Source organism: Clytia hemisphaerica, unplaced genomic scaffold, assembly GCF_902728285.1.
Source record: "Clytia hemisphaerica strain Z4C2 unplaced genomic scaffold, Clytia hemisphaerica genome assembly, whole genome shotgun sequence".
In the NCBI taxonomy this organism is placed as follows: domain Eukaryota; kingdom Metazoa; phylum Cnidaria; class Hydrozoa; order Leptothecata; family Clytiidae; genus Clytia; species Clytia hemisphaerica.
The window spans coordinates 1317455-1336522 of NW_027104057.1; the positions used below are offsets into that span (position 1 = coordinate 1317455).

Sequence of the window (19068 nt, forward strand, 5' to 3'; positions counted from 1 at the left end):
TAGTTTGTTCTTATAAAAAAAAACGTGTATTTGAAATCCCCTTCCTCTTGGAGCCTGAACCTATCATGTCAAAAAGTCCCGAAAACACTGAAAACACTTTGTCTGAAACACTTTTTCTGAACCTTTGAAGCTTTTTTGGGGTGTTTTTGGCAAAAATCATTTGCCAGAAACACCTTACCTCTCGAGGTGGTGTGTTTTCAGCATTTCCTGTGTTCCTGGGATTTCCATAAATCAACTCTCAAATTTCTCAATAAAATCCAAAACAAAATGCATTACCTGAAACACCGGCAAGTTTCTGAACCATTCAGTGTTTTCTCTGGTGTTCAAGGTGTTTTTCAAGACGATTTTGAAGCTCTTGCAGTGTCCTGTCGGAACCAATCAGATAAAAATCGGGTTGAAAATCGGGAAAAAATCGGGAAAATTAGCCAGTCGGGACTTTTTTTAACAGTCGCCTTCAACAGGACATTCGGTGTTTTTAAAAACTTTGAAAACTGAACCATTCGTGACCAAAAGTGTTTTCTGCAAACCAGGTAAGCAATGTGTTTTTAAAGACATGAAAGGTTCAGGCTCTTGAAGACCTGCGTGCTTTACCCTAACCCTCCTTTTCGAGAAGACTCTAAAACCACGGAAGGAGGGTCGCAGTAGAAGATAACAAATCGTCCTAATATTTAATTCATATCATATGGAAGAAATTATTTTCAAAAATTTGACAAAAAGAGAGATTATTATAAAGCGGAAGTAATCAAAACAACGTCAAAAATGTCATTAACAAAACTGAGTAATTATGATTGGAGTAATTTCTATTTGAATGTTTAAAGTTTGAATCGTAGACATCGCATGTTTCTATAAGGACCACAAATTCGTTAGAGGATATGCCGGTAGCCTACGGTATTCAATGACGTATAAACGAAAACAAACAAAAAAGGCAGGCTGATTACTTCCACGGGAAAAGTGAGTTATATTTTTAAACCTTCTGAACATATATTGGGTTGATGATTTTTTACACTCCTTCCCCTAATCACATTTTTTGAAGATTATCAAAATATTTTCAGCACGGTTTGTAAGGTCTTTTTTAAATCTCATTTGTTCATAGTCCTGCCCTGGTTGAACAAGCGCCCGGCATAAGCATTGTATTTTGAGAGCTTTTTGAGATGGCCAGGCTCGGATACAGAAGGAGGCTATAACCAATGGAGGAGAGTGCACTTTATTATCGTATTACCTTATATGGAAACTAATTACTCTCCATGAATAAGATAGCCTACCTCCTGTATCCGACCCTGATGGCACTCATCTTCCATTTACTTTGAAAACTTAAAATACCTTTATAAACCGACAGTATTTGACTTTATAGGATATTTTTCCAGTGCTTGCGTATTAGTATAAAGTAGCTTAATTAGGCTTTCGAAATGCATTTTAAATTTCAAATGCAGGCCAAATGCAGAGTAAATCAGTTGCCAATAACTGAAATTAAAAGACATTGAGTCCCATCGTCTGTTATTGAACACTATCTTTTTGGCGAGATTAGAGGCATATAACTTCGCATGTGCTGAAATCAATATCCCGATAATAATATATAAAAAAAACTGGGTCGTAATCACATTTTTCGAAAAGAAACGACCTTTTTGCGCGATACGTCAGAAATACGTCAAAATATTGACGTCGCATCTTTGAGAACGGTCGCAATGTGCTTTTATTTTCATTTTAATTGATGCTAAATTGTTTTAAAATTTTCTAATGTAAGATCAATTAAAGATATAAAACATACCATTTAGTCTAGAAAGGCATGGCAGCGTCCACTTAAACCAAAAAAGGATTCTATTCTGCTGTCTTTGAATGAGAGTGGTTCAAATTACCAGACCTAACTAACTTACAATAATCAAAATTTTTTGAAGTTTCCTTTACAGAGTTTGAAACAACAAAACAATATTGCAGGCAAAAGTAACAAAGTAATTAGTTCCATGAGCTAAATGATGACAGCAAGAAGTTATAATTTCTTCCTGCTTATAAATAACATACAGAGAACAAGAAACTTTGTAAACACTTTTTGTAAATTGTGATAGTTGACTCAGTAGAGTCACAGCTGACAGTGGCTCAGGATGAATTCCTTCAATAAGCTAACACTTGCAGCTGGAAGCAATTTTATCAAGATTATCATATTAGTTTTGGTGTTGTTATTTACATACAAGTTTATTTCATACTCGGATGGTGACTTGAACTTAAACGCACCAGCTTTTTTAGACAAAACAGGTGTTATTGAAAGTTTGGGAGACTCAAGGAACATTAAAGATAACGAAGATGATAAATCGACGAAAAAATCTGCTATCGACAAGACCAGAACTCAACCTCCATCTACATCTCAACAAACGAAATCAACTGCTGAGAAAAATAAATCTTGGCCACCAACTACACCTCAACAAACGACGGCTAAAGTAACACAAACCCAAACAAAAGTATCATCTTCGCCAGCCAAAACGACCATCGTGAGCACAACACTTCAATCTAAAACCACAACCTCCCAACAAACGACAACTGTCGCCACCATAGCCAGTACCAAACGTAGAATCAAATTCGCTAAACTGAATAACGGTTGGAATTTACGTAAAGATCACATGCCTGACTATTACAAACGAAAATTATCTACCGAACAATCAGCTGGCGATATACACTTGCTATGATTGGGAATACAAGCAAGCTGACTATACCTTAATTTACAAACCTACAATGAAACATCAAAATACTCCTTGCTCTTATCCTAAAGATGAAACCGTCAAAAAAATCATAACCCAGGAAAAAGAAGTGATCTGGAAAGGTTGCACAAACGAAACAAAATCTTGCTCGGAAACTCCTTATTTTGATAAAAGGAAGAATATACGCATGAATGTCCCACCATGTTGCTTGAAACATCTGTTAGAAATGTTGAGAAACATAGACCAAGAATTTAACAAGAATAACATCACTTATAGTGTAATCGGAGGCGCTTTATTGGGGTGGTACCGCAATGGTAAAATTGTACCTTACGACAGAGATCTAGATCTTCAAGTTGACGGTGCCATCTTCAAAACCAAAATCTGGTTCGATGTTTTTAAAACACTTGAACAAAAATACGGGTACATTTACAGGCCGGTTGAAGATTTTAAAATCAAAGTTCAATACAGTAAATATAACAAATTAGATATTGATATCTGGCCGTATTATAATATTCGATTAAGAACGCCATATGGTGAAGCACAACCGGGCGAATGGATTTCATTCATTTATCACTCAGACATGACCTGTATGAAAACGTCTGATTTGTTACCGGTGCGACGGGCAACTATTTCCGGTGTACCTTGTTACATACCCAACAATGTTCTTCCATATTTTTATGGAAATATGGTACCAGATCCAAACAAATGGATACCTGAATTAACTTGTAAGGACAAAAGTGGAGCAAATTGCGTTTCTTGAATGATTTCTTTTATGTGGATATTTGTCTTGATAATACCATCGCGTTTAGATAAATGCAATGCATTCTGGTTTCTCGGGGACTCTCAAAGGAATTATAATGTCGATTATATAATGATCTGGAATAGATTATAATTCCCTTGAGGGTCCCCGAGAAACCAGAATGCATTGCATTTATCTAAACGCGATATCGTCTATTGTAAAACATTGTTAGTGTTCTATACGCTCTTTTCGAAAATGCATAAAATAATTACAAACCACGCTATCAAAACCTTGTTGTCAAAGATACTTCCATACTTCTTTCAGACATAATTAGTGTTTTTAAGTGTTTGCGTAAATATTACTCGGCTTAAAACGTCGTTTGAAGTAATTATTCCGTTTGAAAAAAAGGCCCACCAATGATGTTGATTGATGATTTGTATTTTTGCCCAGAACCAATTCAACTTTCAATTTATAAAAGTTGAAAATTGGAGAAGAAGAAAAAAGAAAAGGATCTTCCTAGCGATCACAAATTCTTGAGTGGTTATTGAATTTAAAGATGGATTTAAAACCCGATCAATATCAATTGCATTTAACAGATGTAGGTTGATACAGAAAATGCAAAATAACTTTTTCCTAAGGCTATATTTCTTAAGCAAAAAAATTGGAGAAATTTTGATAATATATTTTGAAATCAAAAGTTTTAGCTAATCACTTTGTACAAAATCTTTACAACTGAAAAAAGTTCTTCACTATTTTCCTTCCTCTTTTGTTAGAGAAATTTTTAAATGCACCTAAAATTTAAAATATCTTTCCAACGAAAAATGAGCGAGTGGTGAGAAATAATACGAAAATGACGGAGTCTGAGGCAGAAAGTTTTTACACTGTAGGATAAAGTCGGAATGAGCAAAAGAAAAGTCCTAAACAGCCAAAAACTTTTTAATTGAACCTAGGTACGCAGACTTGCCAGTCAAACACTTTCCTTTATACGTAATATGATTAGCATGTGTTATAACTTCTTTGTCAATTTTCAAATTCATAATAATCACCTAGTATTGTACAGTTCTCTAGGTTTGGGTTTTGATAGTTACTTGACAGTTAGTATTAGAGGTGGTCTTGTAAAACAGGTGTCTCGAAAGGTGTACTAACCTAACGAGGCGATGGGATTGCACCGTTGAGGACACCATCCGGACTCTTAGACTATTGGAGGTGATAAAGGTATCAGTAATAAGTATTTAATAGTGAAGTTCTAAAATCTTAAAGAGTCAAAATGGTAATCATAGCACGATTCTTCACGAAGTTGATTTTTTTCTTTTTCATTTTCAATTTCATCCATTTTACCAATCTTTTAAAAGGGTTTTTCTAGGTTGGTAACACTTCACTCTTAAAATATCTTTTCAACAAGCACAAGATCGCTATTCAATTAAAAATTTATCAAAAATTACAGCTTTTTTTATATCCGCTGCAGATTATAATTAAAATAGACTTTAGTTTGAGGATGACAAAAGGCAACCGGTAAAGGTAACCGCTCAATTAAAAGTAATGGCAAAGCCAATTTAATTTGCAGTCTTGATAGTTTAACTGAAAATTTCAAATTACGCAAGACTATCAATCATTATATATCATAACATAGTTCAAAAAATGGACGGAGAAACTTTCCTGCTCTTTCAAGCATTCATAGAGCTTCTAACTACTTCTAGATCCGGAGATATAAGCCTTTAAAGTTTGAACTAGCGATTTTCTTACATTTCATAATATATTTAAAATGCTACGTCCATTTCGCAACGGTTGTAATTATACTTCAATTAGTGGCATGAATAAACAACTACCTCATCCATAATCTCTTGCTTCCGAAAACTCAAACGAATGTTTTTTCTATTGGTATAATATGTTCAGTATAGCCACGTTGACAGTTTGGAAGCATGAATTTTTTTAAAAAGCTTACACTTACAAATCGAAGTGGTATTTTCAAAATTATATTAATATTGTTGGCCTTGTTACTTGCGTACAGAGCAGCTATCTTCATCTCCAAAGGAGAGTTGTTTGATAGTTTAAGGAGAGATAAAACAGCCTCATTGGATAAAGCAGATAATGTTGTGAGTTTGGGAGACTCAAGGACCATTAAAAGGACAAATGAACGTGGAAAATGGTTGAAAAAATTACGTGAGAAAGCTCAAGAAATTCATGAGAGCATCAAAGAAAACAAAAACCAAGCTGCAGTTAAAACTAAACCTCGTTCTTCAATAATATTTACCCACCAACATATTGCAGCGCATCCAACAAAATCAGTAATTTCACTGATGAAGGAGTTAAAAGCACGTAAACTTCATACCAAAACCATCGCTCAAAAGACAACATCTTCTTTGGGTTTACAAACTGAGATTATTGACCAATCAGAAGCAACGGAGGACGAAATGGACCAATCAGAAAGCACCTTTCTATACACAGGTGACAAAAATACCCAATCAGAAATCTCTCAAAGAAAAGCTATTCCATCGAATCGAAATTCCTTTGACAGAATTCTCAGACCGATGTTATCAGACAATGCAATGTCAGGTATAAATATACCAAAACAAGAAAATGAATACAAAACTTTAGAAGAAATGAGGATCGCCATGAAAAGGCAGCGAAATTTAAATGGACCTAAATTCGCTAAAATGAATGATGGTTGGGGACTGGACACTGATGGAAAACCTGATTATTACGAACTAATTATGACAACTGAAAAGCCAGCGGGCAATAACACTTGTTATGATTGGGAATACAAGCAAGCTGACTATACCTTAATTTACAAACCTACAATGAAACATCAAAATACTCCTTGCTCTTATCCTAAAAGTGAAACCGTCAAAAAAATCATAACCCAGGAAAAAGAAGTGATCTGGAAAGGTTGCACAAACGAAACAAAATCTTGCTCGGAAACTCCTTATTTTGATAAAAGGAAAAATATACGCATGAATGTCCCACCATGTTGCTTGAAACATCTGTTAGAAATGTTGAGAAACATAGACCAAGAATTTAACAAGAATAACATCACTTATAGTGTAATCGGAGGCGCTTTATTGGGGTGGTACCGCAATGGTAAAATTGTACCTTACGACAGAGATCTAGATCTTCAAGTTGACGGTGCCATCTTCAAAACCAAAATCTGGTTCGATGTTTTTAAAACACTTGAACAAAAATACGGGTACATTTACAGGCAGGCTGAAGATTTTAAAATCAAAGTTCAATACAGTAAATATAACAACTTAGATATTGATATCTGGCCGTATTACAATATTCAATTGCGAACACCCTATGGAATGTTACAGCCGGGCGAATGGATATCATTTATTTTTCATGCACATGAAACGTGCCTTAGAACGTCTGACCTACTTCCTCCACGACGTGCAACTATTTCCGGTGTACCTTGTTACATACCCAACAAGGTTCTTCCATATTTTCGCGGAAATTTTGGATCAGATCCGAACAAATGGATACCAGAATTAACTTGTAAACGAAAAAGTGGAGAAAATTGTATTTCTTGATTTTATAAAATTTGTGGAAAAAACTTTAATTTTAGCCGAAATGTAATATATACATCAACTTTTTTGCTTATTATTCCTGCGAAAAGAATTTTAAAAGGAATTGGTTAAGACAGTAATTTAAGACCTAATCGCAAGATGGGTTATTTTTTCTTATTTGACGCGCCTTCAGTGTAATTTCCTTCCATTGTTTTCATGATAAACAAGCTACATGCTGAATGGACCTACCTGAAGATTGATGTAATAAGACAATTGGAAAATGAGAACAATAGTATGAAAATGCAGAATAATACGAGAACAACTCAAGAAATTCATGGAATCCGGCGATTCTCGGCTGTTCTGGCGATTTTCCTGTACCAAAATCAGTTTCATTGAAAATTGAACCATGCTTAATCGTGGACATTCTTACAAATGATGTTTTTGTTTGAAAAAAACAAAGACATGAAACGAAAAAATCCAATGAAAATCTGCAAAAACGGAAATTTCCGGCTTTTTTGTCTGGAAAATTATTTTCTCAAAAATCGAACTCGGTCATGTTCTGAGCATTGTAATAAATCAGAGAAAAATAAGGATGAAAATTCAAGAAAATGTCAAAAAAAAAAGGTTTTTCCGGCATATTTCCGGCATTTTCGGCCGGAAAAAAATGTTTTTCGAAAATCAGGCTCCGTCACATTTTAGGTATTGTCATTTTGCATCAGTGTGCAAAATTTCATAAAAAAATATAAAGTACAGCTCGAGAAATTCAAGAAATACTGTCTTTCCGGCGAAAATAGGTTGTTCCGGCGATTTTTGAATAGTTCCGGCTTCAAAAATCAATTTCATTGAAAATTGGAACATACTCGACGGTGGATATTGCTATTAATAATTTTTTTGAATGAAAAAACAACCAATTATAAGGAAAAAGTCCAATGAAAATCAAGAAAAACGGCGATTTCCGGCATATTTTCGGCATTTTCGGCCGGAAAATTTTTTTTATCAAAAATCGGACTCTGCCATGTTTTGGGCATTGTTAATACGCATCTTTGGGCAAAAAATCAGAAAATACTAATGAGAAAATCTCGAGAAAATGCCAAAAATCAGTTTTTCCGGCATATTTCCGGCATTTTCGGCCGGAAAAAAATGTTTTTAGAAAATCGGGCTCTGTCACATTTTAGGTATTGTCATTTTGCATCAGCGTGCAAAATTTCAAAAAATAATATAAAGTACAGCTCGAGAAATTCAAGAAATACTGTCTTTCCGGCGAAAATAGGTTCTTCCGGCGATTTTTGAATAGTTCCGGCTTCAAAAATCAATTTTATTGAAAATCGAAACATGCTTGATGGTGGGCATTTCTATTAATAATGTTTTTGAATGAAAAAACAACCAATTATAAGGAAAAAGTCCAATGAAAATCCAGAAAAACGGCGATTTCCGGCATATTTCCGGCATTTTCGACCGGAAAAAATTTTTTCTCAAAAATCGGACTTGGCCATGTTTTGGGCATTGTTAATACGCATCTTTGAGCAAAAAATCAGAAAAAACTAATGATAAAATCTCGAGAAAGTGCCAAAAAAACAGTTTTTCCGGGATATTTCCGGCATTTTCGGCCGGAAAATTTTTTTTTCCGAAAATCGGGCTCCGTCACATTTTGGGCATTGCCATTTTGCATCATTGTGCAAAAAATCAGAAAAAACTAATGAGCCAATCCCGAGGAAAGCTGGCAACAGACGAACGAACGAACGGACGGACGGACATGGGTTAATTTAAAGGACCTCCACCGGGGTACCCGGAGGTAGGTCCAAAAAGAAAAAGTTCTGAAAATTAGCTTGTAATCCGTTGTAATCACATAATAACTCGTGAGCTTTATTTTTCTCTTCTCTCTTTATGTTTTTCTTTTTGTTATTTTTATTGTTTTTTTTTTCTCACAAAGTAACATTTAAATGAAATCAACACGTTCGATGAAATAAATTTCAAATAATATCCAGTGCTATGGCATAAAAGTCAAATTTTGTACCCTTACAAGTTGCTTACACGTTTATAAGAACAAACTTTATAAGAACATTAAGATTTTCATGGTCAAAATATTAAGAACAAGTTAAGAGCATTTTAAGGCTTTGGATGAAACTTACCTTATAGTTAATAGAAAACCAGTAAACCACTACTCAAATTTGAAAGTTTATCAAATGAACAAAGTCAACTTCGCTGAATTTTTTGACATCAAGTTCTTACAACTGTTTTTTATATGTTTTGATAATGTAATATAAAATTCTTTCTATGATAGTTTCATAAAACTATAGAAGGATTATTATAATACTTAAAGTTGTTATCAGCTCTCTAACTAATAATATCAGGCTGCGTTGTTTTACTTTTGATTTTTTTTTCGGGGGGGGGGGGTGAACTATAATTGTCGGAATCAGGTGTAGTCTAAGGGTGTAAAAAGTGCAAGGACCTTTTGGAAAAACATTTTCAAGAAAATGCTAAGGTACAAGGTACGAGGGTTTTTCGCAAAAATTTACTTAAATTTGGTTTCAATTTCGAGACCATGATTTTTTGATCCGCATATACGATAGTTTTCAGATCCACAGACCGAGTATCCCCGACCCTCCCCCCCTGTGTTTATTCTGTTAGGTCAAAAAGGCGAATTCGATTCATTGCTACGATGACCATTTCTACAATGGAAGAAACTGGTAAAAATAGTTTTCACTATAGCAAACTTATCAAAACTCTTTTTATTATAAGAAAAAAATAAGACCAATGAGGCCTAAAAAAACAAAAGAGAAAGATTTTTAAGAAAAAAGCTAAACCTAAGCCAGCGTCCGAGCTTCATAAAAGGCCATAATAAACAGGTTTTCGTAGGGCACCCCTTAGATCAGGACAAATTTTTGATATTATGCTCCTAACAGGGCTGAACAGGGTGTTGAATTGACAAAAAATTTGCCCTTTGAATCTCCTGCAGTTTTTGAGTGAATCGATTTTTAGCTAATCGATGTAGGGAGATTTTGTAAGGAAACGTCTGTCCTACAGTATCAAAGAGTAAATTTCGCACTTTTTATAAGTATAAAAAGTATAAAAGAACAGAATACTTTGATGTAAAAAAATAGGAACATTCCGATACTCTAAAACACCTTTAGACTCTAAATCACCTAATTTCTTAACTCTTAAGAGATTGTACCAGAATATACCCTCAAAATGCCGTAAATAGAAATATTATAAGAACATATATATGGGTTTAAAACCCAAAAAAGTTAAGAACATCTGAAGACTTTAATAATCATTGACGTTCTTATAAAAAACGAATAGTAGAAATGAGGTTTGAATTCGAAACGCCTTTTGAAGAGATGTTCCCTCTATAACACAATCAGAAAGATTTTATAAGTAAAGAACAAACCATGATATCATCGGACAGGGAATGCAGCATGTCTTCCTCATTTTCAGTCCATGTTCCATCTTCGGACACTTTTTGTTCGTTTTTCCGGACGTTTTCTTCGTCGGCGAACACATCTTTCAATGCTTCGATTATTTCAGTACGACGCTTGTGAGGTTGTAAATGTCTTGCCTCCTCCTCCTAATTGGTGTCATTAAATAAGAAAGGTTTTAGCAATGAAGATTCAAAAGATGGCATTCAAAAATTGTGTGAGGTTTTCAAAAACAGCAAAAAAAAAGAAATTTGAATATCCTTTTTAAAAATAACTCTTTTCACAATATTGGTTCTAAAGGTGATATAAGTAGGTTGAAAAAAAAAATTTGTAAAATGGGCCAAAATTGCGGCACAAATCAAGAAAAACACTATGTTGATAAAACAGCAGCCACAAATTTGTTCAATGAGTAAAAATCATTTTTTTCAGATGAAACTCGTTGCAAAAGGGTTTATCCACAAAATATCAAAAATGGAACCAAAATTATTAGGTCATTGGGCTAGAAATGCGGCTCAAAGTTGACGATTTTTTTTATATATGCTTTGATTGAAGCCACATTTTAAGCCCATTTAAAACCCTGGAGCCACAATTAAACCCATAAGTATCTTTATCAGACCTTAAACTACCAATTTCAAGAAAAATGGTTAAAAAATATTAAAGTCTTAAAGCAGGACAGCACATAAGCCAACCCTAAACATGCCAACTAATACTTATATGTAGAAGATTATATGTACAAAAAATGGTATTTACAGCCACAAAATGTACACTTTTTCTTAAAATAACACTGTATTGTGTCAGATTGTGTTTGTTTTGCATTAGGCTTTGCAAATATTCATGTTTCGAAAACAAGACCCAACCTGGAATGTGTAAATTGATAAATCAGTGATTGAAGCCACATTTTAAGCCCATTTAAAACCCTGGAGCCACAATTAAACTCATAAGTATCTTTATCAGACCTAAAACTACCAATTTCAAGAAAAATGGTTAAAAAATATTAAAGTCTTAAAGCAGGACAGCACATATAAGCCAATCCGTTGAGTGAGCCACAGTGACATACAGCCACAAAACCTACCTCTCTTCGCCATCTTATATTTCAAGACTGAATCATTCAACTTCAAAGGAAGCCACATTTTTGGAAAGCTCATCAATTTCCTTATTTTATGGAATTTTGTACTATACAGCAGCCACAATAATGTCAACGCTGTGGGCTAAAAAGTGGCTGTGATTGAAAACCTCACTTTTTGGGGTTCTATTTTTGAATGCAATCAAAACCAACAGGTTTTCATTTTAAACTTACAACATTTCTAATACATAACTGAAGAACTTCGACAGGTATGATGTGATAAAGAGAGCCCATTTTGTATAGATTTTGTATAGTCACAAATTCACCAAAAGTGAAGAAAGACTTGCAATAAAAACCCCGGTTCATAGGATTAGCCAATGTGGCTTCTCCGGTGAGGGAAGGGCTAATTGAATGTAATAACCACAAAAGCCTTGCTGGCCTTCCTAATTATCATGAACAAGCGGCAGCTTTTCAGATTAGTAAATAAAAGAAAGATAAAATAAAAGATATTTGGTAAGCTGTCAACGGCCATTAGCTTGATTAAAAATGTACCTATCGATAGAGCTGTGTACTGGGTTTCAGAATATGGTCATCCTGCCCTAGGTTGGACTTATGTATTAATTGTTAAGATCAAACAAATGACCCCACACTGAATGGAAAAATCTATCAAAAAATTAAATTTTTGTGTTTTTTGAAAAATGTACATTGTACAGCCAGCAGCAAATTATCATACCTCGTTCTTGCCCAAGTGCACACGTCAGGAAATCAGGAGTAAAGAATTCAGGGAAACAGCCGTAAATGGCCGAATTTTGCGAATACTGTCGACTCTCTCGTATTCGATCTTCAAGGGACCGCAGCAATTTTTCTTCGAAGTATAGAAAAATTCTGATTTCAGAGTCTTTTATAAAAGGCTTTACAGCTGAGGGGAGCAAGATTTAGGTCCGAATTACAGTGAAATTCGAATAACAGAGGTTCGGATTAGAGAGAGTTGACTGTATTAAGAAATTTGCATACCGATTCGTTCTCCTTATCTTCGTCACCTTTCATCTTCAAAACAAGGTTCTCCCATGATTTGACCAGAGCTAACAAACCTTCCTTTTCTTCCAGCCATGAGTTTTGTTGCTGTTGAAAATGCTGGATCAGTTTCAAAGGTTCCGAGAACTCTGGATAACTGAGAACAAGCTCTAAAAGCTCATTGGCGTCATTTTGAATCTCACCAAGCAAGACCTGGAATTAAACACAACGATTCCGGTTATTTCCTTAATCAGAAAGAACCTTCTTATCTACAATCGGTGCCGAAATATTTGACACAAAAGGGGAATTCCCTCAAAACTTTAAAACCGTAAGTGATATTTAAGTACGATTAGAAAGTAGAGTTTTAACATTAGATTTAACATTTTACGACTTTGGGCTCTCAGGATCTAAAAGCTCAAAGATATTCCAATATGGCTGAGAACATAGCCTGGAATCCACTCAATCCCTCCCAAATCAGCAAATCCACTGGAACAAAGTGGAAGTACGGAAATTGCAATTCTTGCCCAAGCTTTAAATTCTGAAAAACGTTAAAATAACCGAAATTGCAAGTTGAAACAAAATTGAGAGAAGAACGCAACTTGGTAGTAAAACGTAAGAACATTACCATTTTGCATCTATGTTCCAAAAACCTAAACATCCTATGAGCCAATCCGAGAAAAATTGGTAAGAACGGACAAACGAACGAATACAGGTTGATTTGTAGGACCTTCAGGTAGGTCCAAAAAGATAGTGGAAATGAAAAGTGTGCGAGTTCATTAAAAGTTTACGTAAGTTAACGGTCATCTGATATATATTCCGAATAAATTCCGTAATCCTAACTGAAAATTTTATTAATCTTCAGCGTGTCGGAAGGAAATTTTTCAAATCGAAAGTTAAATTAATATCAAAATACCTTAGGGTTAAGGTGAGCGCTTGGTGTGAGTGGAACGTGCCCACCTAAAGTCTCATCAGGTTGGTTTCGATGTAGTTGATCTTCCAACAATTTACATAACAACTGTTCCAAAGCAACACTGTTTGTGCCTAGGAAAGAAAACAGAAAAGTGTTGTTTATTGAGAATCTGTGCGTCCATAATTTGGACGGAAGGGTTTATGTCACAAATTTTTTAGAAAACTATCAGTATTCGAGTACCTTATCAGTAGAAATTCATCGCCAAAAAAGTTACAAAATTGCTCAGTGACGATTTTTTTAGTCAATGATTCATTTTGGCTACGATTATGAAAATTACCAAGTGGTATGAAATTACTTCAAATGTATTTTTCCTTTTAGACTGAATAATTGGATGCTCAATTTCGGATATATGTATTATCACCGACAGAAAACAACGGAAGGGAATGCAATAGAAAATTGTTCAGTTTGTTGCTGTTTTTTGTTTATTGATGGCTCTATCCTTAACAACACCTTAACATCGCTACCCATAAAAATACTTTAAGCAAATGTCGTGATTTTTTACCGATAGATCTTTTTTACCAATTTTTGTTAAATTTATAGAATAAAATGCGTCTTACCTCCTGGAGTAACGGGCAAAGATAACCGTGGGGTACTGATTGGGGTAGCTAGCCCGTCCTCTGCATCGCCTATAGTGTACGTGCCCTGTGTACCTGCATCGCTACTCGAGTCTGTCTCTACACCGGAAGTTCGGTGTGAGTCTGGTGGATGTTGTCGGTGGTCGACCGGTGGGATGAATAAAGGACGAGGTATCTATTGAAACAAAAGAGTAGAATAATTTGGAAAACAAAAAAGCCATTGACCTACAAGATGGGTTGTATAACGGACATTTATTGGACTGAGAAGGCTGTTGCCCCTAAGAATGTAGGACTTTTGAAAATCGTTAAAAAATACCGCCGATATAATTTTGTGACGTCACTTTAAACAGACAGAAATTATACTTAGAATGGTTGTTTTTGTGAAAAATTATTTGGGAAAGGTTTTTTGAGTTGTCCAAGATGTATTGCAAACATTTAGATTGGATTTTCTCTAATAGTCTCTAATTCTGACGAAGATTTCTAACTTGGCCTGTATTGTAGGGGCCAATTACTGTAGGTTTTTGCGCATACTTATTTGACGAAAATATTTTTTAGGAAGTAACTATACAATTTGCGCTTCGCAAATCAGAATTTAAAATCCTCAAAGTAAGGCTTGAGATTATGTTATTTTCACTAATAAAGCCCTGCCTTCAAATCAAATTGCCATTAAAAGAGGGGCTTTCTTCCTTTCCGTAATCTTTAAAGTTACAGGCATGATCAGAGACCTACCTTAGATTCCCGCAGATTATTTGATGGTTTGTCAACAATAGTATCTCCATCAACACTCGTGTTATCGTCATGGAAACCAACTAGCACTCCTTCATCTTTTGTCGTCCTTTCATCACTGGTATGTGAAAATCTCCCATGTGACGGAGTGCCTAATTCAGTCTCCTCCTTTGAATCACTCTGCAATGGAGATCCTCGATTCTCTTCTCTCTCCTCCACAATTTCTGTGAGCGCATCTTCGAGAGCAACTATTTTTGATTGCAGCGTAGGGATGACTTCAGACTTTAAGTGTTGATTGTCACGAATGATCTTGGGAATGTCTTCTAACGTGCATCCGATTCGACTCAAGATTTGGTTGTATGCTATAGTGTAAAAAATAAAATCATAATACCATTTCTAAAGGTAGGATGGCCGAATAGTCAAGGCGTCAGTGCCACAAGCCAGGGGTTCGCGGTTCGACACCCCGCTGCTTCAAATCTTTAGTTCAGTTCTTAAATAGCTAAGCCGGTTGGCCCTGAACTCCGTGAAAACAACCGGAAGATTTGCCAAAAATCCTACATTACTGGGATTCCCATGTAAAATATCGACTCTATTGATCACAATAACGGTGTACGTAAAACTGACGAAATTTTTCAAAAAATGATAGTACGAAAGAAATATCTTGTGATTACAGATGCTATGTTAAGCAAGAGCAAGTACACGCCAGATTAACGCATTTGAACCAAAACTAAGTGTCAGGAGCGCAAGTTAGCAGGTATTGTAAACGGTTGGTTCTAACGAGAGGAATCGTGCAATACATACATAACCACAGTCGGGCATCCTCTGCAAAAGAGAAGCCAGTCATCATCATAAGGTGAACTCAGATTCTACTGACTTGTACAATATCCGGGTGACACGGGGACAAACAATACCACAAACTAAAGTTAAGAAACTTCCACCAACTATGGAAGCAAATGTTCGATTTACGTAATGAACAAATTCGAACGCTAGTTTTAATAATGGCGGATTTGAAAAAAGCCTCTACATAAAATTGTGTAAACAGGATCTAATAGGGAATGCTGATCGAGTCTTTGTAATTACAGGGCATTAGATTTCGCACTTTATAAATGTAAAGGATACGAAAAAAGTCTATCATACCTTGTTGTTCTTCAGCTTTCCGTTCAAGAGCTTCGTTCAATTTTTCGATATCACTCCACAAGCTACTGTTTTCTTCTCGAAGTTCAAATGATTCATTCAGCGTCTTACTGACTTTTTCCTTGTGGATATATTGCGCTTGCTCTAGCCTAGTTTTCAATTCAGCTAGCATGAGATCTTTACTCTGTTTTTCTGTAAGTAATTGTTGGTTTTCCTCTTTAAGCGCGTTGCATTGTGATTCATTTTTTGTTAAAATTTCTTCAAGCTGCTTTCGATTAGCCTCGATTTTTTCGACCTTTTCAGTAGCTTCCAGGCTAGACTTCTTTAACCGTTCGTTTTCCTTGTTTAAACCTTTAGCCTCTTCTTGATATTCCGTTAGCCTTTGTTCCGACTCCTCTGCTTTCTTGGCACTTTCTGTCTCCTCATTTCGAACGTCTCTGAGTTCGTTTTGGACTTCTTCCAAAGTTGCTTCAAGAACTGCTTCACGAGTTTCGATTTCTTGTAAGGAAGAAATGAGGTTGTTTCGCTCATCTTCCAGGGTAGATGCTTGTTCCGTCACTGTAGAATATTTTCCAGCCAAAACTTCGAATTGTTCTTGGATTTCCTTGTGCTTAAAGTGTGAACAAGAGAAGAAGAAACATGATACCGTTGAATTCTGATAAATAATACTCTCAGGGGACCGGTGAAAAAATGTGCTTAAGTTGACGCTCTCTAATTCGATTTTCATCGAATAAGGGAGCGTATGGAAAATTAGAGTGTCATTTGTGAGAGTGAATTTCAATATTTTCGAATAACAAAACGGATCGATCTAAATCTGAAAAGGTTATCAAAAAAGAAATAAATCGGGAGAGATTGATAAAAATTTTGAGAGTGAAATTTTTCACCGACATTTCATCACCCAATAAGGTTTTTCCTCGGTTTTAAAAATACCTGACCAAAACTTTATTCTGAAATTAGCGCTAGTGCTTTAAGCATGATTTATTTTTCGACAAGTGAATAAACCTTTTCTTTTGGACAATTGCAAATTATGTCAGGTAAAAGTCATGAAATTGTTTCTAGGTGGGAATATTTATTATTATAAAACTTTTTCCTCGATTAGTTCAACCCCCGTCTTTTTTTTTCGATAAAGTATCTTGTCTAGGACGTTGATAAGGAAAATAACAAACTAAAGAACATACAGGGGGTAATTTAGAAGACGTCATCAGGTCGGTACACTAGATAAAATGTTTTGTAAGCTATATTTTGTGTAATCCAATTTTTTTTAAATCTTAAAATGTTCTATGCTTTTTTAAATTTAAGCCTGAAATGACTTATAGCATGCTCTTACTTCCACAGTTTTGTGAGTATTTAAACTCTGACAAAAATCTAAGAAACAAATTAAGTACAATGCATGACTAATGAATAAGAAAATGCTGATTTTAAGTCAATCAGTGAATAAAGTATTAAGAATATTTTAAGAACATTAAAACCTGAAAATCACGAAAAAATAATAACACCCTAGCATCAGCTATGATTAACTGACCGTAATAAAAGAACCATGAACATTTTTCATTCTAAACGGAACAGTTAAATTGCATTCGAATCTCCACATAATTGATTTAGTTAAACTGTTTTCCTTCCAAAAAGTATTACTGACATTATTTAAATTTAAGTGTATTCTATAGTTATTCCTCGTTATTCCAATCGTGATGTAATGTTTCCAATTGCCGTGTCAGCATTTTTCCTCATCCTCTTTAGCATAATTGCTCCCGCATATTCTTTTGTGTTCATTTCCGGGTGAAATACCGCAATGTAAATTCTCCGGAAATAACAAAATATGATCAGAAGGTCCATACTTAATGCAATGGCTATCCAATAAACACTTTCTGCTTGTAAAATATCTTTTTGGAAAATCACGATCGGATACAAAACAATGAAAATGAAAATGACCATGAAACTTCCGTATACAATTGACATTGTTTCCTTAAATGCACCGGGTAGTCGTCTACCACGGAACGCTTGGATGAAGCAAACAAACTGTAGACAAATTGTGAAACCGATAAGTATTTTGAAATGTGAACCTATATTGCAATGAGATATTTTGTCAAAAGTTTTATGATTGATGACATTCTCCATCTTGACAGGGTTGACATAAACCAATAAAAACAAAATAAAATTGTACACAAAAACAAGAATCAATACAGAAAACACTTCAGCCATCTTTGATCTTCGAATCTCAGATTTGGTCATTTTCACTCTGGACTGGAAAGCTTTCAAAACTTTTTGTAATCTAAGTTGAATAATGGATACAATGATTGTATAAAAGACAGTCAAAGTCAACAAACGCCCATAACATTTGTAAATGTTTGGCTTGCCGTAAAAACTGAAGAACAACAAAACAAAATTCGAAGCGAAGAAAAATAAGTGAACAAAAGTCATTTGGACGTTAGCCGCTTTCATCATAGGGGTAGTGCGATATTTGATGAAACCCAAAGCCACCACAAAACACGAAAGAAGACCAAAACAGGACAAAGTAATGGCGAATATGGTGAAGGGTTGAGAAATTGATATCATTCGTTCTTTGTAAGGATCATAACAAGATTTTCCATCTTTATTCGAAAAATGCATAGCGGGGCAAGGAGTACAGGATGAATTTCCACCTCGCAATTTGAAAAATGCATTTGCACATGGCTGGCACATCCAACGGTATGATTCGTTCCAACGGTATGATTCGTTCCATCTTGTAGTGTGGTTGTCCAACTTGGTGTAAACAAATTCTAAACCAGATTGACAGTGGACTGGAGGACATTGACTTAGCATTTTAAATGGGCTCATTGACATCCCCAATTCTGTAATATTTCCATTGTTTTTAATTTTGTGACCATTTACATCAATTCGAAAATGACGATGATAAAAGTTCTGTCTGACAACAAGCTTCATAAATGTTATACTAATATATTTAGCTCTCGCTTGTTCGCGGTATGAAAAAATGAAAAAGTGTAAGTCTTCATAAAGCTTTATAATATATTTAGCTGTAAAATGATTCTTATGGTATGAAGAAAGATCTTCAAAACGGCGATAGAAAGTGAGAGATTGTCCGTTTAAAATGGGTAACCTTTTTTGTTTATCTTTATAGCGGATATCGTTTATTCTAATAACCACCCCCGTTTGCGAGATGTCACGGAAGTTTTCATTCAGGTACCAAGTTTTATTTGAAGGACCATAATCACGTAAAAACATTTCTTGGTTGATTGGCGAGCCGATG

General features: G+C 35.0%; 2 protein-coding genes across 2 annotated transcripts in view; both read right to left on the bottom strand.

Moving 5' to 3' along the window:
* Positions 1-19068, bottom strand: part of LOC136812334 (golgin subfamily B member 1-like) — a 65901-nt gene that overhangs the window by 6327 nt on the left and 40506 nt on the right. Inside the window, 6 exon segments of the mRNA XM_067068833.1 lie at positions 10315-10491; positions 12420-12632; positions 13333-13460; positions 13947-14139; positions 14694-15052; positions 15828-16434. Coding sequence (XP_066924934.1) covers positions 10315-10491; positions 12420-12632; positions 13333-13460; positions 13947-14139; positions 14694-15052; positions 15828-16434 — 1677 coding nt within the window.
* LOC136812212 (extracellular calcium-sensing receptor-like) lies at positions 17499-18623 on the bottom strand. Its single transcript, XM_067068692.1, has one exon. It carries the CDS (start codon positions 18621-18623, stop codon positions 17499-17501), a length of 1125 nt encoding a protein of 374 aa, XP_066924793.1.